Source organism: Rhinatrema bivittatum, chromosome 13 (genome assembly GCF_901001135.1).
Source record: "Rhinatrema bivittatum chromosome 13, aRhiBiv1.1, whole genome shotgun sequence".
NCBI lineage: Eukaryota > Metazoa > Chordata > Amphibia > Gymnophiona > Rhinatrematidae > Rhinatrema > Rhinatrema bivittatum.
The window spans coordinates 62,318,891-62,344,893 of record NC_042627.1 but is presented as its reverse complement, the minus strand read 5'-3'; the positions used below and the strand labels follow the sequence as shown (position 1 = coordinate 62,344,893).

The 26,003-nt window shown below is 42.8% G+C and overlaps 1 protein-coding gene across 1 annotated transcript in view; it reads right to left on the bottom strand.

The window, feature by feature from the left end:
* Positions 1–26,003, bottom strand: part of ADAMTSL3 (ADAMTS like 3) — a 412,023-nt gene that overhangs the window by 158,225 nt on the left and 227,795 nt on the right. Inside the window, 1 exon segment of the mRNA XM_029574962.1 lies at positions 14,285–14,521. Coding sequence (XP_029430822.1) covers positions 14,285–14,521 — 237 coding nt within the window.

Below are 26,003 nucleotides of genomic sequence, written 5' to 3'. Positions count from 1 at the left end.
AAATTAAATGTTACTTCTTGGTAGCAGGCCTTTCCAGCAGAGGTCCCGTGTGACAGAGAAACCCACTGATCTTAAACATCACAACTGAAGTGGCAGTTTAAAGGTATTTTACAAAAATATTTAATCCCATTTCTGTTATTTTTGGGGGGGGGAGGGGGGAGGAGGGTTTTCCTATTGTCACCTAAGTAAGTGATCTCTCATCCCAGCACCCCCATTCAGCTTTGCTAAGGCGCACTCCTCTGCAGCTGAGAATAGCTAACTCCAATGAATCACTGTTCAGAAGAGAAACTCCTCTGAGGCAGGCCAGCTGCTCTGAAGTGCGTGCCTCTGGAACCTGCCTCTTAAGAGAGTCATTTGCAAAACAGCTTGCACAAGTTGCACCAATTTTCAAAGCAGACTTATGTGCATAAATCGGCTTTGAAAATTATCCCAGCAAATCCACAAGTTTTCTATGAAAATGTACTTGTATACTTTTTAAAATCCAAAAGCATGCATGTATGTCTATTTACTGCTCCGGGGAATGCCTCAGCTCAGTCCGGGGAAACCTATTCATGAACATGACTTGTGCATTAATTTACCCACACATTGGATGGGCAATTTTGCAAAAGGTCATTTCTGTGCACAAAACACTGCTTTACCCGCAGAAGCTTCTTTGAAAATGACTCTGTCTTATAAAGCATGTTCTGTTTTTATTCTTTTTGATATCCTTTTATTGTACCCATGGCATGACCAGCTTAAATAGCAGTTGCGTTTTGCACACTCAGTAATGAAACTATTTCTTGCATTTTATTTTATTAAATTAATAAGAATTCAACAGAACACATTGTAAATAATTATTCTGTCTTTAGACTTTCCACCAAAGGACTGCTACATGCATCAGGGGGATCTTTCTACCATTAATAGGGTTCGTTTTTCATTCTCCAATACTTTGACAGACAGGTTTAAGATATAAATTTGCTGCAGTTCCCAAAAGAAAGCTTGAAGCAAGATGACTTAAGGAAAGGTGACAGCGAAATGGAGGAGGTAAAAAAAAAAAAAAAAGGCACAAAAACTTAAATCAATGTCCCTAGATTCATAATGCTGTCAAAACCCGGGCAACAAAAATATCATAAAGGTAAGTTCTGTGAGCGTCAGCACTACTGAAAGTCCTGGCGATGGAGGTCCAGGGGCTCTTTTGGTTCCTTCTGACTGCATGAATTAAAATGTTTCAAAACACAGGTGCGTGTCGGGGTCCCCTGCTGCGTAACTTTACTTCTGCTATGGAGGACAGGTAAGTAGTAAAATAAAGATAAATAGAGAAAAATCGGTGGGGTTTTAAGGGTCGGGGCGAAGAGGGGAGAAGGGAGACTATTTAATTAAGGGGGTTTGGAAGTCCTACCCCTTACCTGGGTGACCTGGGAAAACTGGTAATGGTGCCTTTTAAAATCCCCCCTCTTATGCGATAGAAGCAGCATTTGCACGCATAGGTGTGCGTCCACTTAAAATTGCGCGTACATGTGCGCACAGTCATGGTATTTTATAACACGCATGCATATATGTGCGTATGTTATAAAATGGCCACATCCCTGGGTACGGGCTGACGAATGCGTGCATATGTACACCCGCACACCTGTTTAAAAGTTACCGTCATGAGTGAGAGTGAGCGAGAGAGACTCTGTGTGTGTGTGTGTGTGTGTGTGTGTGTAATTGACAGCCTGTATGTAAGTAAGAGAGAGCGTATTTGTGCAAGTGTGATTGACAATATATGTCTAAGTGAGAGAGCATGTGTGTGATTGAAAGCAGGTGTGAAGTAAGAGCTAGCATGTGTGTGACAGAAAGACAGGTCAGGGAGGTGATGTGTTTGTGTGTGTGAGAGAGAGACAGACTAGTTAGGGAGGTGACTGGTGTGACTGAGGAAGAGAGACTGTTCAAGGAGATGACTGTGTGTGAGGGAGATAGAGAGACTGGTCAGAAAGGTGACTTGTGTGTGTGTGAGGTAGAGAGACTGTCCAGAGAGGTGAATGATATGTATATGAGGGAGAGAGAGAGACTTGTCAGGGATGTGACTGGTATAGGAAAGAGACTGGTCAGGGAGATCACTGATGTGTGAGAGAGGCTGGTTGTGGGGTGTAATTAGTGATAGCGTGAGAGAGACTAGTTGTGGGCCCTAAGGAAGAGCACTGTAAGGACAGAGCTTCAGGATCCACTGCTGCTTCTGGTGTGTGCTACTGGCCTGCAAGGGAAAGGAGTAGGAGAGTTGCTGGAGAGGGTAAGTAACTGTGGCTTTTTAAGTTTATTTTTCTTGATTGACTGCCATTTTAATTATTGGGTATTATGTGATGTGTCTGCTGTTTTGAAGTATTTTATTGGTGTTTGAAGAATTGTTAATAATTTTTATAAGTTTTTAATTGTTGGATGTTATTTCTGTTTATCAGATGGTTTGAAACATTAGCATAGTTTTACAATTATTTCTGTGTGGGGATTTATAGCAGCTTCACTTGTTCTGTTTTCCTAATAGGAGATGTATTATTGTTTAGGACCTGGGTAAATACTTGTAGTGTTGCCATTTCATAGGTAGGGTTGTTACTGTTTATGCGGATTAGTTTGTGTGCATCATTGCAGATCTTGGGACTATGTTAGGTGCTATATTTCTCTTTCCATTTCTATAGGTTTGCACTGCATGCAGAGTGGCTTTTTTTGGGTTTCCATTCGAGTTTCTGTTTCCATATTTATAATTTGTGGTCTTTCTGTTCTTGGTGAAGGTCGGTTTTGTGTGTGTGACCGAGGTGAGGTATTTTACTAGCATGTAGGCATTTGTATAAGTCTTATTTGTTGTGTTTTCTCAATAGGACATGTATTGGTGGTAAGCTACTCTTTGCTTAAGGAGGACTAATGTGCCTAAAAATAGAGGGAGTTTGTTTTGCTATTACTGAGATGACACCAGAACCAGAATATTTTTTTTTATATGGTGAATTGTATGGGGAATGTCCTAATTCTGCTCTGCACCCATTGTTGGGGGATTGAGGGGGGGTCCTGTGAATGCAGAGTGTATATTTACATTCAGCCCCGTGACGGTCATGCATGTGAGAACCATGTGGTCATGCATGTGAGAACCATCTGTCAGGTGTGTCCGGACTGAAAAAAGATTGAGAACGACTGCACTAGACCAATATCGGCTCCTTTTTTTCTGCTGACCATTCCTTCCCTTATGCACTCATGCATCTTTCTGGCTTTTGTCGTCACTTTATCCATCTGTTTGGCCACCCCTGAGATCATCAGATATAATCACTCCAGATCCTGCTATTGTTTCGTGTATATTAAGAATTTCACCTCTTACCGATCCCTTGGGTTTTTGCATCCCAAATGCATGACCCTGCGGATGTTAGCATTAAATCTTAATTGCAGACTCTAGACCATTCCTCACGCTTCATTAGAAACCTCCTCATGTTTTTCTAAACCTTCTTGAGTGTTTACTCTGTTGTAGATTTTGGTGTCATCAACAAAGGAGCTCTCAATAGGCGATTCATAAATTATGTCAAATCTGTTTTCATTAGTATCAATAAGAATCTCCAACAGCAGTCCAACAATGCAAAGATATCAAACAGCAAACATAGCAAACAATTTTGAGCATTTGAACTCCTAACCATGAACAACAAGGACAACCAACAAAGACCCACCTGTATAGGCAAAGTGCGATTTGTTGTGTAATAAGCAATAAAAAATCTGCTCTTACAATCCAAGCAAGATTAGAAAAAAATCATCCAGAAAGGCAGACACAGGACTTGCACAATATCATTTATAACCTAATGAAACAAAATGGCCTCTTTGTTGCATTTTTGGCATTGGTTACAAACAATTACACATCCCTAATGGTCAATAGTAAGCTTTAAATTATATAAGATCAAAATGGCTCTTTGTTCTTTCAAATTGGTCAGTGTTCAAAAGAGAATCTAATTTATGTTGTCCACAGATCCAAGTTTCTAATCTTCTTGGAAAACTAACCAGCTTCTTTTCCAGACTGGGAATCTATTCTTCTGGACTCAATTAAAAAAAAAAAAAAGACAACAACAACAAACACTAGCATTTCCCAAGGATGATGTCCATTGGGGAAAATGCAGTCAGTGCTCTGGTCTATTCCAAGGACAGGACTCATTGCCTTTCTATACCTGTACTTCTCTTTTAACTTTTTTCAATTAATGAAATTAGAAGGTAGCTTCAAGGGCTGAGTCTTTGCTCATTTAAATGTAAAAGCATATGTCTACAAGTACTGCAGGTGCAGGGTTTTAAGGAAATTAAAGAGGAAGCAGAATTTGTGATTGTTGTCACAGGATTACCAACAGGGTCATAATCTAAAGTGACTTGTAAGACCAGGGGTAGGCAACTTCGATCCTGGAGGCCACAAACAGATCAGGATTTCAGGATATCCAAAATGAATATGCATGCGTTATATATGCATACAATGGAGGCAGTGCATGTAAATACGCCTCATGGACACTCACTGTGGATAGCTTAAGAGCCAGACCCCTTTGTGACACTCCAGGACAAGAATTGCCTACCCCTATTCTAGACTAACATAATTAATGCTGTACCATTTCTAGAGTTGTAAGACCACATCCAAAAATGAATTTGGTATGGTCAGCCCTACAGTTTCTGGCATTGGCCGCTCAACTTGCTACCAAGTAAGATCCTCAGATTCAATGTACCAGCCCAGGCACCTGCTCCTCAGATTAGACCTGGGAGTTTCCTAGAGGAGTTTCCTGTTGCACTAGCCAGCACAGGTACACCTGTCAACTGAGGCTCCCAAAGGAAGCTCGCTTCATGCCTTCCAAAACAGGTGAAGGAAGTATTGCTGAGAAGCACCAGGGGGTGAACAAAGATAGACGGAAAATGAACATTAGGCATCCATGGGTAATAACCTGAGTCCCATATTTCTCTACCTTAGAAAACAGCATAACCTTTACAACTATTATTTTCTAAACTGTCAACCCCTCCACACACACAGCTTGAAAACAAATTAGCTGGGAGCTGAGAAAATAGTTGTTTGGCCCTCTTTCTCCCTCACCTTTCTCCTCCTCCTATTCTCCTACCTTGACCATTAACTGAGTGCTGCTTCAAAACAACTGAGTGACTAGGAAAGAATTAACCAAAGTAAGGGTACTAATTCATTTTTAAATGCTATTTTAAAACTCCAAATGGTGCTTTGCAAAAAGAAAAAAAAAAGCTAAAATTACTTTTATTTTATTCTTCCTGTCACAACCACTAATGGTAAGAAAAAGGTTATATTGCCACAGTAGGTTGCAAGCAAATACACTGCACGTTTTAGGTTTGAAAAACACAGGACTTAAAAGGCTGAAGTGATCATAGTCGAGGTGAATTTAAATGCACTTGAGTAGTTTTTCCAATATGAAATAACGATAAAATCTTCAGCTGTTCTGCTTGCGATTGATAATTATCCACTGCCACCATGAACTGTTTCTGACCTTGCCTGACCCCGCTAGCCAAGTTTATTTGACTTGCACTTTGACTTGGAGTCTTAATTACATGATCAGCTCATCTCAATTTTGTACCAAAAATAAAACTGACATATCGTAATTTAAAATGCTTTTACTGTTCTGTTTTAAATAGATGCGTGCTGAATAATGAATGCATGGACATTGGACATGGACAACGGCTGAAGGGTGTCATTGTTATTCTCTGTCGCTGCAGAGAGAGAGAGAGAGAGAGAGAGTTTGGAGGCATTTTTACATATTCCAGAATGAGAGAAGAACCATCATACTGAAGATATTATTCACAGCACAATCTGAGGAAATGCAGACACGGGACCTTGATGTCACAACTTCCGCCCTCTTTCCCCCACCACACACACACACACTCATTTTTTTTTAACGCCTCTGAGTCACAGTATTTTTTGATAATTCTAACATTTCTGCCAAGGGAAAAGGAAGGAGGAGAGCTCTGGAGCAAAAAACCCTGCTCTGAAGATGAAGCTGTGACATTATGGCCAATTAAAAGTTCATGCCAAACACAAAAATAATCAACTCCACTTTATTCCCAGAAAGATTACAGTGAAGACTAAATACTAACAGCACAGCTAACTATCCAATAAGGCGATGAAACAAATAGTTTAGTGAAAAATGAATTTCTTCAGGGTTTTCAGAGAGAAAGTTTGGCTCGAATGCCCAAATATGCTGAAAAGGGATGTGTGCTTATTTTGATACATCTCCAAGTAAAATAACAGAGTACATAAAAAGGGAGGCTTTCTCCGTACCTCTTGTAGTGTGGAAAAGTGAAAAATAAAGAGTTTGGCTCAGCTTATCTAATGCTGAGAATCTCAGGTTTTAACCATTTATCGTCACTGGCATTATCTGGGAAATGTGCTTGTGCTCTGATTTCTCCAGTTGTACATACAGCATGTGATCCCACACGGAGGAAAAATGGCTGAATTAGCAGAGGTTTGGCATTTATAAGCACTACAATCATCAGCTCAAATGTATTCAAATGTAGCTACGTACTATGAGCAATCTAGGAGCCTAAACAGATTTATCCACGTCTGATCAATTTGTACAGGAAGGAGGATAGAGACTGTGGCCTGTAGTTAAAGTTGAAGCCTTGATGACTGTTTCCACTGCTCTCAAGTTTCAAACCCATGCTGAGTCAACCATTTTTATTTTTCCGGAGGTATGGCCACGTGTCCAAACTATGCATGCATACGCCGGTAGAAAGGAAGCGCAATAGTACAGATCTCGAAAAGCCATCACTGCGGCCTTTCTGCTCACAAACACGAGCACTGGAAAGGTGAATATCACGCCACGGATTTACCAATAATGGATGGCGGTGCTCAAAGGAGCAACTGGTGCCTACCTTGGGAGCTGGCACAAAAGTCTTTATTGCTTTGAAGTAACTGGAGAATGAGTAAGAAGAAGAAAGCCTGTTCACATCAAATCCGGGGCTATTGTTTTTGCAGGTTTAAATTGTTATAGTTTTTATATCAAGGTCAGTCCATTTGGAGACTATTAATTAAACAATCAAAACAGTGACCTCCCAGAAATGTATTCAGTTGTAATTCACAATGCTAATGGCTAATTTAAGTAATGCCTTGGGAAAGAGCAAGATCTCAGTCAAAACTTTGATTTTTTTTTTTTTAATTTGTTTCATCTTGCAATGTTTCAGTTTTCTTACAATGATTTCCTGCTACAATATAAAGGATTTAAAAAAAAAATAAACGTAACACCCTTTTCGGGGAGCTCACAGATTGCAGGGGCACATGGTTGTCTCCGGGGCAACTCTCCTAGCTCTCCTTCTCTTCGCACCAAACACAATCCACTCAACCCTGGGGTGCGGGGCTTCATTCTGGCAGGGATGAGGACAAACATCTGTAGCCGTAGGCTCACAGGGGATGGCACTAACATACAATCTCTCATTTCTGTTAAACCCTCTTGATCCACAGTACTCATGCTTGGGATGTTCTTGCCTGAGGGCACCCTTGACGCTGAATGAATGACACTGGGCATTCTGGTAGAGTATTCACCAAAACCAAAAATATTTAAAGTCCAATTCACTACAAAAATTCTCCAATTTAAATTCACTCAAAAGATGAACGGTGCAAAGGTCCCTCGTTCCTCAGATTCATCAGCGGAGTCAGTGTCCTTTAGGATGGCAAGCACTAGGTAACAACTCCTGAGGGATGAAGAAGGGGCTCCTGGAGGGGTTGGGATCTCCTATCTCTTTCTCTGATGGTAAGAAACCCACAAATGCTCAAAATCCAAATCTCTCCTCCTCCTCAGTGGGCAGGAATGTGTGGCAGACATTCCTCCCATAACAGGAACACAACTCTGCAAAACTCCTTCTTCTCTCCTTCTCGGTCAGGTCACTGCTGTCCCTCTTTAGCTGGGCAGTAGGAATCACAGCCTCCTAAGCCTGACCTCGCGAGGCAGGGGCGAGCGTGCTCCTCCAAGCAGAAACAACAAAACTCACACATGAAAACAACTCTTCTGGCAAACTGCTCTTCCACTCCCTCTCAGACAATCCCTTCCAGACCGTTAGGTGCTGGCCAGGGCAAAGTCTCGTCCCCTTGTTCCAGGCTGGGGGCCCAGTATGGGAAACCTCTCCGACTACTCTCCTTCTCTTCCCCCCCCAAAATATGACCCTTCCCCTGTAATCAGGCTGTGGGGCCAAACTGCAGCGCATCGTCCAACAGAACTCACAGAAAGACGCAGGGCCCCTCGTGCACAGCTAATTGATCTAGACAAGGCTTTCCAGCAAATGTCTGTCCACCCACACTGCAGGCGCCAGAGACCATGGGTGCTTTCTAGCCTGCAATATTCAAAAGGAAACCATCCACAAAGCTACCTTTTCAAAATTAGCTAGAAAGGTCCAGGGGCACTTTGCAGCTAAATAGGCCATGAAAAAATAACCAGCCCGCCCCCTCCCCCTCCAGCCCCACTGAGACTGCCAGCATTGTTCAAATGCAACTAACGTTTAGATGGTCTCGGTTCTTCCATGCTGGCTCCGTAGGGCAGGAACAAAATGCAATTCCCGCATAAGACACATCCTCGCTTTTGTTGCAAGGCAAAATGCTGGCCAATTTATCCCAGGATCAGTGTGCGACCCCAGAATGATAAACTGGCCCTACAGAGTCGGCCACAGCAATATGTAGCAACGTCTCCTCCAACGGAAAGTTCTCCCAGACACAAAAGCAGCGGGGGTTCACAGAACAACAATCGGTCTAGATGAGCGAGCAGTCAAAACGCTTTCCAGAGCTCTCATGCTTCATGCCAAGTACTTGTCAGGAGCCTACAGACTATTTAGTAACAACTGTGGAAAATCACAGATCAGGCTGGCTTGCTAATAATTGCCTTTACTGTAGCCCCATTTTACTGGGGGATGTAAGTATCATAGACTTCCACAGAGGACTGCACCATTGCTCCGGCTTAGTAAAATAAACAGGAGACAGTCATTTTATGAGATTAAATCTCTTTCGCAGCACGGACATGGCACACACTAGCAGGCGAAACTGATAGCACCAGACTATACATTTTGCCTAGTAATTAAATATACTTTGTAAAGTATATCTTATAAATCCAAATAGTTTTCAGACATCAAGCAGGTCTTTTCTATTTGCCAACAGCAAACTTGATTTAGCAAGATTTAACTTTACCGCAGCTGATATTTGGCAACTGGAGAAAACAGACAAAAGGCCATGAAACACATGTTTGACCGCAGCTAAAGTCGGTGGGTCTCCGAGATTAGTTAAGTTGAGATCCGTCAATCAACAGTCCCGCAGTACTGTGGACCGCAGTAACGAAAACCAAGCCAACATTGCCGAGGGAACCTCGAGAGGGCAGCTTTAGCACAAACAAGAGGAAGGATGTCTTCCATGACTGGTGGGGGTGGGTAAGGTTCCTGCAGAGCACTGGCATGATGCACCTTTCATGGCACCTCAGAGTCCCTGTAGCAGCAATGTCCTACTCTCTGCGGCCGTGGGAGTTCTTTACCCAAAATTCCTGTACTGCTGCTGCAGGCGGGAGGTGCTGCCCCGCTGAAAGCGGCTGCCGTGCCCCTGACGTGGCGGCGCACTGTTCTCCAGCTCCCTGGTGCCTGGGCACGGAGGAGGCCCTCCCTGGAGCGCTGCAGTGGCTCCCCCTTTCCAGCCACCACAGTACCCCCGGAGAAGCAAGCGGCATTTTGTGCAGCCGCACAGGTCTCCTACCCCTAAAGCCAGCCAGTAACACCGATTGGGTCCTCCTGGAGACCGGGAATCTAGAAAGAGGGGGGGGGGGGGGGGGGGGGGGGGGGGGGGGGGGGGGAAAAACCCCTCACGTCCGCCTAGCCTCAAAATCTAAAATACACCACCCTGGCCTGAATAAGAGGCGAGGATCCTGCCTCGAAGCCCCCGGCTGTCCAAGGCTGCACTACTCCCAGACTGTGGCCTGCTGACAAACTCCTCGGCCTCCTGAAGAATGCCCTGCCCCCCAGGTTCTGCTACCTCCTTCCATGCTCCCCCCCCCCCCCCCCACATACCCCCCTCCCTCGCCACTTGCTGATGTCCTTCTTCCGGCAGCTTGCCCATCGGCCCAAAGACTTACAGTTGCCACAGGGCCAAGGATTTGTGTCCCCAGCAGCCCAGGCCCAGTGGGGACAGGAGGCAGCAGGTTCTTCTTTGGGTGTAAACCTTCTACAGTATCAGGTGGTGCCCATATGAGGGACATGTAAAAATAAATAAATAAAATCTTACATTCTTTTTTAATGTGCCACAATTTGAAAACATCAGAATTTCAAATGTCAAGGTTATTTTAATATTCCTTACAACACAGCTTTTTGGTTTTCTGTTTTAAAGGCCAGAAAAAAAAAAACGCTGTAATGAAAAATGTCCCCCCTCTTCAGCACTAATTATACAGGCTCATCTCCTCAGACCAATATGGTATATGCCGCATGGTATTTGCATGCCAGCTTGTTATAGATGTCTGGATCTTTCCAGTGGGATTTCAATTTTCATGTAAATATCTTTAAAGTCTGAGATTCTCTCTTCAGAGGTTTCTGCAAATACAACAGTACATGCTACAGTTTCTTTTGTTTTTTGTTTTTTTTAATAAAGATTTCTAAAGTAAACCATGCCATTAAGGTATAGTTTAATTAATGAAAAAGTAAATAGACTCTGTAGGCTAAAATATTTTATATATATATATATATATATATATATATACAGATTGCTACTCCGAAGCAGGGGGCATGATAGATTGCTATCTCAGTAGCGAAGTACTATATACTAGAGATGTGCAATCGTTTATCACGAATTAGGCAATTACAAAGAAATTGCCTAATTCGTCCTGGTTCGGGGGCCCCGAAACCCAAAAAGGATTTTCCCCGAACTTCGGGGAAAATCCATTTTTCGGGTTTGTATGGGGAGAGAGGCACTTTTTTGTTTTAAAAATTAAAAACCACCCCAAACATTAATTATAATAACACCCCCCGCCCCCCCATCCCATCCCGATCCCTCCCCAAGACTTACCAACATCCCTGGTGGTCCAGCGGGGTCCCGGGTGCGATTTGTCCCTCCGTGGGTGCCCAGTGTGCTAGTGCTAGCCATGCTCAAAATGGTGCCGAATAGCCTCTGAACTACTATGTCACAGGGGCTACCGGCGCCATTGGTCAGCCCCTGTCACATGGTAGGAGAACCGACCAATGGTGCCGAAAGCCCCTGTGACATAGTATGGGCAAAGGCTATCGGCGCCATTTTGATTATTGGCAGCCGACGACGACATCGCTCCCGGACCCCCGCTGGACCCCCAGGGATTATTGGTAAGCTTTTTGGCCAGCTTGGGGGGGCCTCCTGACCCCCCCAAGGCTTGCCAATAATCCCTGGGGGGGTCCAGCGGGGGTCCTGGATCGATGTCATCGTCGGCTGCCAATAATCAAAATGGCGCCGATAGCCTTTGCCCATACTATGTCACAGGGGCTACCGGCGCCATTGGTCAGCCCCTGTCACATGGTAGGAGAACCGACCAGGGATTATTGGCAAGCCTTGGGGGGGTCAGGAGGCCCCCCCAAGCTGGCCAAAAAGCTTGCCAATAATCCCTGGGGGTCCAGCGGAGGTCCGGGAGCGATGTCGTCGTCGGCTGCCAATAATCAAAATGGCGCCGATAGCCTTTGCCCATACTATGTCACAGGGGCTTTCGGCGCCATTGGTCGGTTCTCCTACCATGTGACAGGGGCTGACCAATGGCGCCGGTAGCCCCTGTGACATAGTAGTTCAGAGGCTATTCGGCACCATTTTGAGCATGGCTAGCACTAGCACACTGGGCACCCACGGAGGGACAAATCGCACCCGGGACCCCGCTGGACCACCAGGGATGTTGGTAAGTCTTGGGGAGGGATCGGGATGGGGGGGGGGTGTATGTAATGTATTAAAATTAATTTAAATGCGTGGGGTGGGGTTTTTTTTAGCTTTGTTTTCCCGCGTCGTTTTTTGGCCCGGTTTCGGTTTTCCCCGTTTAGTTTTTTTTTTTTTTCAAAAAAAACTAAACGATAAAAACCGAACTTTACCACGAAGTATCCGAGTCAAAAAATGACCCGGTAGCAAAACACGAAGCACATCTCTACTATATACCTATTGTCAACTCCTCTCCCTTGGAGAGTTGATCCATAACAGATTACTATTCCTTAGAAGATTGGTAACAGCTTGCTACTTCCTTCCTTACAGGAATATCTACAACAGTTCGCTAACAGATCTACAGATAGCTAACTCCTCCCCTCTGGAGGAGCAGGTCATGTCATATCGCTACTCCTTCCCCTTTCAGGAGAACAGCAGAACAGCTTGCCAACTCCGCCCTCCTGGCGGAGTGAGTGACAGCAGATTACTAGCTCCTCCCCTCTGGAGAAGGAGAGCGTAACAGATTGCTAACTCCATGTTCCTGGCGGGGTAAGCACAACAGATTGCTAACTCCTCCCCTCTGGAGGAGGCAAGCACAACAAGGTCCTCCGCTCCCCAGGCTGGGGATGCTGCTGAGGCAGCATCCATAGCCACTGGGGGTGGGGAGAGAAGAAAGAGGGAATCATGGTCATAGCGTAATAGCAATGCCTAATGGCTGTATCTAAGAGTCAAGAAGGAGTCCTGGTGCAAGCCCCCCTGGCTGAAAATTGCTGCTGCAATGACCAGACTAAAAATAAGTTGGTAGGGGATATAAAATTGGGGGGGTGGGGGGAACTTAGATGCCAAATTCCAGCCCTGGTTCCAATTGAGCCGAAAGCCCAAAAGAGCAAGAAACGTCTGGACCTCACGCCCTAAAATAAAAAACAAAAAACTAAAATGATAACTTTTAAACAGACGTGGGGGTGCACATGTGCACGCGTGTGTCAGCCCATTTCCAGGGCCGTGGCCATTTTATAACATATGTGCGCAAATGCCGCTTCTACCGCATAAGTGGGGGAATTTTAGTAGACATGCACGCCAACACCATTTCCAGTTTTCCCAGTTCATTCCCAGTTTCCCTAGGTAACGGATAGGACTTCCAAACCCCCCTAGTTTAATAGCCTCCCTTCTCCCCTGTTAGCCCCGACCTTTAAAACCCCGCCAATCTATTTTTCTTTATCTTATTACTTACACGTCCTCCACAGCACAAGTAAAATTCTGCGCCAGGGGACCCTGGTGCACGCCTGTGCATGTAAGCATTTATTTGCAAATTTGAAGTTGAAATCTAGGAACACCCATGCCCCGCCCAGACCATGGCCACACCACACCCCTTTTTTGGAACTTTTCATTTGCGCACATAGCAGGAGATATGCGCATATGAGGGCGCCTTTTAAAATCCGCATGCACGCACCAGACATATTCCGACATATTTGTGTATCTCCCAGTTTTGGCACACTCTGGGCTTTTAAAATTCACTTTAAAATGCAAAGCCTAATGTGCAAGTAACCAGTTCACTGGTTGTATTTTATTTATTAGCAGAGAAACATGACTTATCCCTTGGAGAGAATTCATGTACATGTCTTAGATGCAACTTACAGTGCCTAAGCCATTCAGACACAAGAGAATAGGATCAAAACAATTTCAAAAAAATATGCAGCGATAATACGAATGGAAACAATACCACACTGCAGGATTTAGGTCATACTTTTTAAAGATAAAGGAAAATCAATCATCCTAGTAAAAACATCAAAAGTCTTGAAATACCCGATAAAGACCTAAATTAATGACTATGCTTTTTTTTTTAATAATCAAACAACAAACCTCAAAACCTTGGTAATCTGAGGAAGCTACAAAAAATCTCAAAAAACACCACTGGACATTTTAAATATAATGACAAACAAGTGAATAAAAGGCAAAGAAGTATAAAATAAAAATAAAGTAAACGGACCAAAGGTTTACACAGCTTGTTGACATGTGCAAGTTGTATTCATGAAGGTCCTACACATCTTAGTGTAAAAAATTTCTAAAAATTAAAAAAAAATATATATATATACTGGGGAACATTGTGGTGTTTTATGCTTTTTTTTTTTTTAAACAACCCTTCTTTTTGAAAATGTTGTGCTCAAAAGGTATAATCCATTTTAAGCTGGCATAATCCATTCCAGTGGGAAAGAGTGCTTGGTAAAAACTGCACCTTGCACAATTTTGAATTACTTCAGTATTAAGCAACCTGGCAAAGACCAGCAAACCAGTTACATGACAACAGATCCCTTTCTTCACTGAGCAGCAAACTTATCATTGGAGAGGGGCATACAAGTGAGGCCATGGGTCTTTTAAAGCGCATGAAGCACTGTAACCAACTTACTTAGCTAAGGGATAATTTGTCCAGGAACTTACCTGACAAATCCCATTTATACACATGTCGGGGGACTCAGTATTACAACGCGTACCATCCAGAACTTTGGGAGCAAGTTCCACCACAAAGTTTTTAGCTGAAGCTTGACACTTCAGGGCACATGGAGCAATGGGATCATTATAGACAGGAAGCCACTCGTAATACTGCCCTTGATACTTCACATCATTGTGTGCTGAGCACTGCTGGGCTCTAAAATCACCCACATCAGATGGACAGTCCTAGAAAAAAATAACAGCAAAGAATTCTTTTTAAATATAATGACTTTTATTGACCTTTAATGACCTTATTAAACTATACAATGCCTCCATGCAACAGTGTTCAAATAGATCTATTTGTTCGGTGACTTATTTCTGCTCTTGTTCCCATAGAACATAGATCAATTGCTATAAAAGGAAAAAAAACATTCCATATGCACATGCTTCCTACATCAGATATAAACAGATCTAGTTTCTTAACCAGGTAACAGCATAGATAGATAGAAGTGGTGGGGCAGGCATAAAAATGGAATGTAAAATTCATCTCCGGGCACTGTGGGGTCACCTTATCCAGCAGGCTGTGAAATATCTGATTCATAACGCTTTCAAATACATTTTGTTAAACAGAATTTTTGTAAAGAGCTGCCAAAATAATTGTTGACTCAACTAATCTCAGAGCTAGCCTCTGCAAGACATTAATGATGATAAAAGTGAAAAGGCTAGTTTCAGTGGTCATCCTTCCAAAATGTCCATCCACCCGATCTTGTATCTGGAATGCAACAGTCCTATCTGCACCATACAGAGCAGAAAAAAAAGCAAGACTTAACCCAGAGCCAAGGAACAGTTCCTGGTTTTAAGAGGTGTGCTAATTATTCACACTGAAAGAGAAAACGGGCACAAATTTAGGGTTCTGTTTACTAAGCATTTCTCCCATAGTCACAAAGTGGGAGAACTCTTCAAGCAAACAGGCGCATCAATGGGAAGGCTTTCTCCCCAAAGGAGCAAAAAACGGTGAAAATTCACCCTGTTTGCTGCATTCAAAATTCTTTTCAGTTTAATTTTTTTTTTGTTTGTTTTCAAAGCTGTGAAACATTTTTGCACTGAAATTTTCCCCATTAAAGTCTATGCCTAATATTTTTGCAAATAGGTAAAGTTTGTGGACTATTTGCAAACCCAATCTTCTCTGTGTGTGCATTTTTAGACCTTAAGGGCTGTATTTAGAAAGGACTTTCCTCCCCCTTATGTGCCTATGGAAAGCAATTATTGGGAAATAGGGATATGCATTTGGATAATCCGAATGGTGGAATTGATCCAAATGAGCCAATTTTTGGTTTGGTTCTGATCATCCAAACTGAAAATTGTCCCATTCCGAAAATTCCAAATGTTCTCAGATTATTCATTTTGGAAAACAGTACATTTATTTATTTATTTATTTATTTTATTTAACATTTTTTATATACCGAGGTTGTGGTAACAATGTTACCAATCACTTCGGTTTACATATAACATTAGGATGACTAAACATATGAGTCTTACATAGAACAGGAGAGTGAACTTGGAAAAAATTGAATTAAAAATAAGGGATAATAATACAACAAGTAAGGCATAATAATACAACAAATAAATAACAACAATCTTATAGACAGGCAATTAGAATGAATCAATCGATCGAAAAAACTATTTGCAAGTAGTGTGCGCTATTTCTAAAACAACCCAAAAAAATCCCCTCTCTCTGTAAATTACATTTGGTCGGAAAACAGGCCGACAATAACCCAAACCAAAAAAAAAGGCTGCATATTGCTACTGAAAAAGGTCTTAAGCATCAGCCAGAAACCCCTCAACTGAACTCTCATCACAGATCAGCAGCTGGAAATTTTTCGGGAGAAGATGATCTAGTGGACAGCAGACAGGCACAGCAGGATTTGCAGTAAAAGTGCTATAGCCATTCGATAGGGGACAGAATGATGAGGAAAGAGTGGAAAAGCAGAAGCCTGAAGGAATAATCAGATGCCAAGCGTGAGCAGGAAAGGAAGATATCACACAGTACTCTTGTGACAACAGGAGGACGAGTAGCTACAATAAAAGGACGTTTTATGGAATTCATTCCAGACTACTGATGCATGCTTGAGGGAGTGCTCTGTTTATATGACTTAGGGAAAAGGAAGAGAATGTTAAAACAATGTGCTAATCAGCCATGGTGCCAAAAGAATGATAAACAAAAGGATTAGTAATTGGGCATGCAGAGCTAATGTGCAAATGTTATAATATTAACATAGACGAGACACTTTGTTCGCTATAAAAGATAAGAAGAGCTCTTATAGCACCCTGAACGTTAAGTTCTGAAAAATCTTTCTCAAGGCATGTATAAAATAGATCCTTATCTTCCTTAAATATTCTACCTGACAAATTCAGTACATGAAATCCACTCCCCAGGAAGGAAAGCAAGGGAGATCTTTGAAGGAGAGACAGCTGGATGTCAGCACCAGGTCCAAAGTTTCTCTCTTGTCTTCCATAGCTCACCACAGGTAGACTCTTGTCTTCTTTCACATAGCCCTGGTACTGGCAGAGGCACAAAAAGGCCATTCTACCAATTGGCCTATAGGTCTCTTTATCCACCTACGTGCCCATCTAGATATATAAATTGTTAACATATGAACATGAATCTATCGGTTATTACTGGGAAACATGAAAAATGTCTCATATAAAGGCAATGGAGCTTGTACAATCTGTAATTTACTGGCACATCAACCAATGACCTTCATGTGGAAATGGCCTAAATAAACTTATGGATAGTGCCCAAAAGGCTTATTTGAAACATTTCCATGTGCATTAGAATAAAAAAAAAAAAATAGAAGGCTGAAACCCAAAAGGCTTAAGAGAGCCTGAAAATCTCAAAGCGAGTGAAACATATTGAATAGATACTTTCTGTAGTTGACGTCTTTAAACTTCTGCAAAAAGCTCAAAGTCTCTATAAACATTTTTCTTAAGAAATGACTAATCTTCATGGTTGGAATAATAAACAATTAAACAATCTCATGATGACCACCCAGATTACAAATGCAGAAGCAGCCTAGGTGTTGGCCAAGCCTCAAGTTAATTTTCTGAATGATAAGCAAGTAAAGCTGAACTTGCTCTTCTGAAGCTGCTCGCACATCCCGTCAACGACTCTATTACAAAACCAGATGGAATCAATTTCACTGTAAGATGACTCTTGTTTTTTCCTTAGAATGACAAACATCTTCGGTTAAGTTCCTACTCCCTGTTCATGTCTGTGGTGCACTGCGCTATGAAGCGAGATGATATTTGCAGACATTCGCGTCCCATCGCATTAAAGAATTACTTGTTAGCTTGCCCAAAAATATTAAATTACCCAGTTTTGGGCCCCACTACACTGTCTCCTGATACTAATCCTAAGGCATCTTATTTCTTATGTTTTTAGAACTTCTTTGGACTAAATGGACTGTACCTTTTATTCTGGTTCCCACCCTGTTTTCAAAAAACTCCCCATGTCAAAGCACATTCTTCTACTGTTCATGCAGTGCAGGCAGGTACTGGTGCACAGCCTGAATTAGGTTCTGTAATAAAGAGCATCACCAACACATTGCATCAATTTACTTAGAAATAATGGTGGGTGTGACTAAGAAAGAGAAGTTTAAAAAAAGAAAGAAACCTTAATATCTCCTCAGGAGAGTTTTTTTCTGCAGAACCCATAACCTTGCTGTTTATTCCAGATGTGATATGTTGTTTTCATGGTTTGTTCTGTAGCCTATGAGCCCATAGTTTAACTTACATAATTACACATTTCAAAGTGTAAAAACTCTCCTGGGAGAAGCGAGAGAGTCCTACATCCACAATGTCTTGCCCCAAACAAGGCACTGATCCAGAAAAAAAGAAGAGTCAGTATAGTTAATCGTTGTTATATTTTATTTTGCACTGTGTGTTCTTATCTGTTTTTATATGTGATGTGAATGTGTTTATTGTTCTCTGCTTAGTAGGACTGATTCGCTGTAAGGGGGTTGTAAGTATTTCATTGCAGGTATAAGGTTGTTTATGTTTGTTTACCTTCTGCAAGATGTAATTATAAGTGAAATTTCCATGAATGTGTGACAGGAAGTATGGTGACTGCTGACCATGGTCCTGAAATGAATGACGTCCCTTAGGTTTTGCCTGACGCTTGGGTGTATGATGAAGAAGGGTGAAAGTACAATGCAATGGCACAATGTTAAAAGCAGCAAAATAAGTACAATAGACAATAGAATCCTATGTACTAAAATGGTACAATATTTTGTGTACTTGTCCTTGGGCTTTTTAACAGGGTCTCGGGTGATGTTGCTGTCCCACAGAGTTGAGGGGAAGGGTTTAAAGCAGTGATCTCCAACCCAGTCTTAGAGGAGCCCCTAGCCAGCCTGGTTTTCAGGATATAGACAATGAATATGCATGAAATAGATCTGCATGCACTGTCTCCATTGCGTGCACATATATATTTTGCATATTCTCTGTGGATATCCTGCAAATCAGACTGGCTAGAGACTCCTCTAGAACTGGGTTGGGAACCACAATTTTTAAGCATTTGAATCAGGGTAGTGGTCCCATGAAATACTGCAGTCCATGATTCATTCAATTAGAAATATGCACTATAAGGTGAATTTTAAAAGCCCGACGCACACATTAATTAGGGGATGAGCGAATATGTAGGGCTTGCACACACCGAGCAGATTTTAAAAGCCACCCAGATACACATGTAAATGCCGCAATGCGCACATCTCAGAAGTTTTCAAAAAGGGACAGGGCATGAACCAGAGCTATGTGCATAAATACATTCACACCCTGGCACATGCCAAGATCTCCTGCCACATAATTTTACTTCTGCTACGGATGCCATGAAAGTAATTATGGCAGATCAGTGGGGTTTTAAGGGTCAGGGATAACTGGGGGAGTGAAGGCTTTTAAACCAGGGAGGGTTTGGAAGACCTCTCTCTTAACTGGGGTGAACTGGGGATGAACTGGGAAAACTGGAAATGGTGCTGGTTGCATGCAAATGCTGCTTCACTGGCACTTGCCCACTTGAAATTTGGTGCACGTGTGCACACGGTTAAGCTATTTTATAACATGCGAGCATATACACATTTGTCCTTTCAAGTCTCAACACAGAGGCTTCATGTATTCACAAGGCTATTATATAACATATTGTCCTATTGCTACCAAACAGCCTAATTCACTGTGATGTTCATGAGCTGAATTGCTATTGGTGGGATTCTCATACCACGAAAATAGCACCTGGAGCTGAGTCTCCATGGCATGCAAATGTATCTCATGCATATTCATTGTGGATATCCTGAAAGCACGACTGGCTGTGGGGTCCCCAGGATAGGTTTGGGAAGCCCTGCTCTAAGGGCTTGATCATTAAGGCATTTCTGCCATTCTGGGTCTATGGGAAAATGCCTTGATGAATCTGGCCCTAAGAGAGTAATCTTAAAGGGTACGGCTAAAGTCTGTACTTACAAGGCCTGTAAGCCCGTGCTGGCTCGCAGGCTCTGCACTGACTTTCCTTCAAGGAATTGCTGCTGCTGTGGGTGTCTCTCAGGAGGACAGCAGGGTGGCAACACCAAGGTGTTAATGAGAATATATTATCTTTGTCCAGAATCAACTTACATATCTAGGAATATTCTTCTTAACCATTTACAGAACATTCTCTGGCACTGGATATCTATATAAAATGAATAATCTTACTATCGTAAGGTTTTCAAGATTATAAAATCAGATGCAAGATAAAAGCCAGCTAGTCACTGCGTGGTACTTGGTAGTGTCCTCATGTTTTGAGAAACATGCCATTGCTGGAAGAACACATTCTACCCTAACTGTAAATATTCATTGCTTCCTGCTCCTTTATGTCTATGGGACAAGTCTTTAGCAGTGGCAGATTTCAACGAGCCACATAGTGGCAGTGTCTGTGGGTCCTTTTGCACCTGCTCCATGAATACAAAAGCACTTGCAGGCTTTGCCCCTGCTATCTGTGTGGCTGGGATTCAGGCAGAGAAACTACGCGTGTGTCAGGCTAGGGCTCACTATATACAGTCCTCTCTTTGGAACACACCTAATGTTGGTCCAGTGGGGGGCCTCCAGGGGCAGGTCTCCCGAATGCTGTTTTAGCTTCATGGTTACTACAGGATTTACTTGCGTAAGTTCACTTTACTCGAGTGAATGGCTTCTGAAACCTACTATGATAGTATGTTATGTTCACATGCTGAATCCCTTTGAAAATTACCTCCAAAGATGGTAACTTTCAAACCCACGCGTGTGTGTGGTTCTCGCCCAGGGACACGGCCATTTTAAAATTTGCACGCATACACGTGTGCATGTTATAAAGTAACCTGGCTGGTGCACATGTGCGCCTAATTTTAAGTGGGAACGCACATGGGTGCGCAAATCCCGCTTCTACCAGTCGGGGATTTTAAAAGGGGGCATGCGTCCACGCCATTCCCAGTTTATCAGTTCAAACACCAGTTTGCCCAGTTAACCCCCCCCCCCCCCCCCTGGTTTGCTGGCCTACACGCCCCCTAGTTAAACCAGACCCTTTAAACCCTTAAGAAATGGCTCAATCCTTTTATTTCATAACTTTCACGTCATCCACAGCAGAAGTAAAATTACGAAGCAGGGTATCTCGGTGCGACCAAGGCGCATGAGTATTTGCATATCTTCTTGGCCAGGCCCCATAATACCCGTGCCCACCCAGACCATGCCCTGCCCCTTTTTGGAAACTTTTGAGATGTGTATGCAGTGGCTTTTATGTGCTTATCTGGGTGATTTTTAAAATATGGACAAAGCATGAGCCTGATTTCTTCATGCATTCCCTAACTGATGTGTGCGCTGGGCTTTTAAAATTCATCTTAACCTTTTAGATCCTGCTCATTGAAGGAATTATTTCCTGATGCCCCTTTTTACATATCTTAAGTTACCTAGACCCAAATATGGTATAAATATGGTATAAAAAATTTGCAAGTAATTAAAAGTAAATGAAAAAATGTTCCACTTGTGGAACGTTGGTACCTAAAAAGTTAAGTTGGCAAGGCTTCTAGGTTGGCTGGGGTTCTAGCCAGGCCGATTAATCTTTGATGTGGGCTGCTAGACCCCAGAGGAAGTGAGCATGCAGGGCCGGATCATTCCAATTCACATCATTGGCTAACTGGTTAAACTCTGGCATACCCTGAGATCTTACTTTTTGCCAATTGAATGTGATCTGGATAGACACAAACAGGTCTATTTGGTTCAGGTTGGATCATCTCATTCCAGAAATGGCACTACCCATGCCAGGGCCTTCATTGTAAGCGGGCTAATCACAAACTGGAGCTCCAACAGATATGAGTGCTGGTGTAAACAAAACCAGAGTGTGCACTGATGCAGAAATCCTCACAACTCACTCCTATTGCTGCCAAACTTTTCAGGATTTGGCAGTCAGAGCTCTGGAGGTGGTGGATCTGGTCAGGATTGTTCCCCTTGATTGGTGGTAAGGCCCTGGAGGGAGTCCACCCTCACCTGAAAGGCATGAAACTGAGCCTGTATCCCTTGTACTGCCTCCATAAGGTCTTTTGAGTATTTCAGGTTTGTAGGAGACTGCTCCATTCTAACCAGGCCTCTGTTCTGGGCTGGTCCATGCTGTCATGGACCGCACTGCTAAGGACAGGAGAAGGTACCATGCCTGGGCAGGGGCACACCATAGAGATGTCAGGCAGTTCAGAGCCAATGTCTTCTGCCTGGAGCAGTTGCCATTCCCCACAAGTTGGGCCTTTTGAGTGAAGGTGGCCACCAGGACACTCCAGGCAGGAAGGAAACCAGAGATGGAGAATGATCCAGAAGTGAGGCTGAAAACCAGAATCAAAGCCAAAGACCAGGAATATAGCAAGTGTCAGGATCCAGTAGGCACCAGAAGCACACAGGAAAAAAAGGCCAGGCCACAGGATATCACAGAGCAAGCTCTATGAAAACTGTTAGACGAGTGCAACCCCTGGGCTAATAGTCCCAGATATGGTCCCAAGGGCCCATTCATCACTGTCTCTTAGAAGTAAATGTTCCCATGATATTACAGCCCAGTTAGTTTACGTAAATAGCACTGATGATCTCTGAGGTGTACAGGCAGCAATAACCAGGCTGGAAGCTATGATGCTGTCCAACATAATCTTTACTGAAGTATGGAGCAATGATTAAAATGTTCTTTGCAGCAGTGTTTCCCAGTCATGATCTTACAATTTTAGGTCTTAATAAATATGCAACTTCTCTTCTGATGTCAAATGATGCATTCACTTCACCCAATATTTTCCCAGTCCTGAATTTGATCTTCCTTCCTTCATGCATGGTTAGGGCAAGACTTAATTTCCCTCCCATGCAGTTGGAAATTTAAGTTTATAGTCCTATATCTCCAGTAGAACTTCTCCCAGTGCATATTTGGAGAGTACTACTTGTACTCTTCTTCTCCAGCTATCTTCAGTACATATAAGTGAACCCTACTAATGATCACCAATGTCTCCTCTTTCTCATTCTCTCTTCTTCTCCCTTTGGATAACTGTATGTCATCCCTTCTCAAGGATACTGATGATCCTGGGTTCCTTTCCAGTGAAGTAACCCCTCCTTTGGATGTTAAACTAAAACTACATCCCAGCAAAACTCAGAAGAACTCAAAAAGAGGAAGGAAAAGTTCTACATACATGGTCCTTAAATGAAGGAATGTTCACATCTGAACCAAGCCTAATTCCCTGAGCCCTCAGAGGCCTTCCCACTCAAACAAAATAAAGAAGGGTCAGGCATAACATGCTGCCCCTGTAAGGGTAACACAAATTTCCATAAGCTAAAATGATGGCAATGATTCATATAATATAGGATTGTAAGGAATTATAAGAGTATCCTGTAGCCTATGAACTGCAGCCCGCTTGTTAGGATCATCACTCACGAGTTAGGCCCATGAGCGGCTCACTCACCCCAACACTGCAGGACCTATGCTGCCACCTCCCACGGCAGGAGAAGTTGTCACCAGTCATCTATGCGGCTTGTGCCGCCATCGCCGTCTGACTTGCAGCCGCTTCCATGGCAGAAGAGATGCCGCGGGTCCCCATGCAGCTTAACAATGATGCTGTTCCTCCTTCACATTGTCCTCTAGGTGCATGTGCATCTCTGCCTCTTTTAAAGGGCCCACGGTGGGAAAATCCTGAGGCACCTTTGGATGATGTTATCGCTTGCCGCCCTATAAAAGGGCTCTTCAAATGCTTCCCTGTTACCTTAGCAAGGTCTCCTGTGGTCTCCTGTTCCTGTCTTCATGGTCTTGTCCTGTTCCAGGTCTCCTTTATCTTTGGTTCATGTTCCTAGTCTGTAATCCTGTTTTCGCCTTCGTCCCTGGTTCTGGTCTTCAGAGTCCATCCATGGTTTTATTCTATTGTTATTTACTTTAGTAGATATTTTATTTATTTCTAGCTGGAATTTGTTCCAGCTATTAATTAATTTTATGTATTTTAATTTTTATTTATTTTTATTGTTTCTTTATAATTTTTATTTCTATTTTTATTTTTATCTTTTCCAATGTAAACCACTTTGACAAAACCGATTTTATAAAGTGGTATATAAATACTTTTAAATAAATAAATAAATAAATGGTTTTAGAGTCTTGTTCCAAGTTTCAGAGTTCTGACTTCCTGAATTCCTGTTACTGGTCTTTAGAGAGCTTGTTCCAGTCTGTGGTCCATCCTTGTCCTCGTCTTGCCTGGACTCTTTGCTTCAGTCTTCAGCCTCGGAGTCCTGTGTTTTCAATCTTCAGATTTCAGCATCCAGAATCTTCAGTCTTCAACCTCAGAGTTCCATGTCTTCAGTTCCTGCGTATTGACTTCAGTCTTCAGCATCTGCAGTCTTTTTTCTATGCTCAAGCCATTCCTAAATGATCAGTCCAAAAAGGCTTTTGGAGTGGCCGGAGGGCTAGCCAAGAGACCAGCATGGGCTGCTGGTTCTCATCTGATGTTTCCTAGTTCGCTTTGGTTCCACTCCACTTCAGTCTTTAGTCTGTTCCAAGTCTTCAGCTCCACATCCACCTCTCAGTCTGGCCCGTGCCTGGATTCGCTCACCTGCCATCAGTGCAAATCTTAGGGCCTACCCACAAGTTGCACCATGTGTGCCGCAGTAAGAAGGGCTCACACTCACCACATCATTCACAACACCATTTTCCTCCCCCTTCTCACTCTCTCTCTCTCTCTTTGGGGAGTGATAGTGCTACTGATGATGACCATTTATTTACCTTTATATATGATCCGAAAAGCCCAAGAAAGGACACTGTTTATCTCAGAATCAGACCTTTTTATTCTCAAACACTTCAGATTTACTACTTAGAATAAAACAACATCTTATGCTAAGTAGGGAACTTACTACAGTCCTTAACACCCAGGAAGGGATGTACATTATCAGGACACTAGAAACCTGGCATTTTCAGTCAGGGGCATCTCTTTATTGGATGCTTTATCCGATGTTCTATGTGAATTAGCAAAGTTTATATTGTTCCGGAAACATGTAAAAGCAGATCCTTTTAGCAAAGCTTTTTGCTTCAATTTGATTTTTATGTTCTGTCTGTGTCATTAGTGTAACAATTTTTAATGTTTTATTCTGTAATCTGCTTAAACTAATAGTGTTATATAGATGGCATAGAAGAATTTTAAATAAATAAATTAAATTAATGATTAAAATTTAGCATTTTATAGGAGAACTCAGAGTACTACATGTCAGAATAACCTTGACTTGCTTAGGAAGTTATTAATAGACTTAGCTAACTATTCCCATAATCTTAGAAGTTTATCATTAGTCTCACCACGCAGATGACTGTGTCGCGGAACTGCAAGACAGGAGTTCACGGAGGTAGTCTTTATCGACAGGGGCACACGTCTGGGGCTAGGAGGATTTGTCTGATCCCTGGAGAAGAAAAAGACAGGTTCGACTTGGTCTGCTAGGTAGCAGGCAGGAGACCCTCTTCTGTGCAGTGACCTCCAGTATGTTGAAACTGGTTCACTGGTCTATAGAGAGGGGCAGAGAGTGATGGCTCAGGTATCGACTTATGGTGGTGTTAATGGATCATCTTCACTGCCCTGAGCCCTTCTTCCATGCTGTTTTAAAAAGCCAGGATATGCATATGCATGTTCAAACAGGAGCACAAAATGGGGTTTCTTCTTTCCTTCGAACTACTGGACTCTCCCCGAACTGAGACCACCTTTCTTGGAGGGGTCATCCATCTGGTGCGTAACAGCTCCTGATTGGGCCGTGTGTCAAAGTTGACCAGCGCTGCTGACCTGGCTAATAAGGTCTCCTTTCTGGGTTGGATGATCCTGTTTCTAGGCAGAACTGAGCTCTTCTGAAGGTTTTAGATCTGCTCTTACATACACCTGTCCTGTATTGTCTTAGGTCAGTTTTGTCTATGGAAAGAAATTGTTATTCCTTCCCAGGGGCCTTGTTAAACAGCTGTGCTAGGAGACCAGATAACTCAGTCACCTATTACTATCCTGGCCAAAGTTCATCATCTCTGTATTTCTGCTGAATACAGGTCAACCATCCATTTTGAGAAGTTAGAATTCATATTTTGCTGCATACAGGATTTTACCATTCACCCTCTCCCACATGGGGAGTTAACCTCCCAGACCACTGTTATGTACCTTCTTAAACCAAAAGTTGGACCAGTCCAATCTGGTAGAGAACCTTAAGGTCTCTA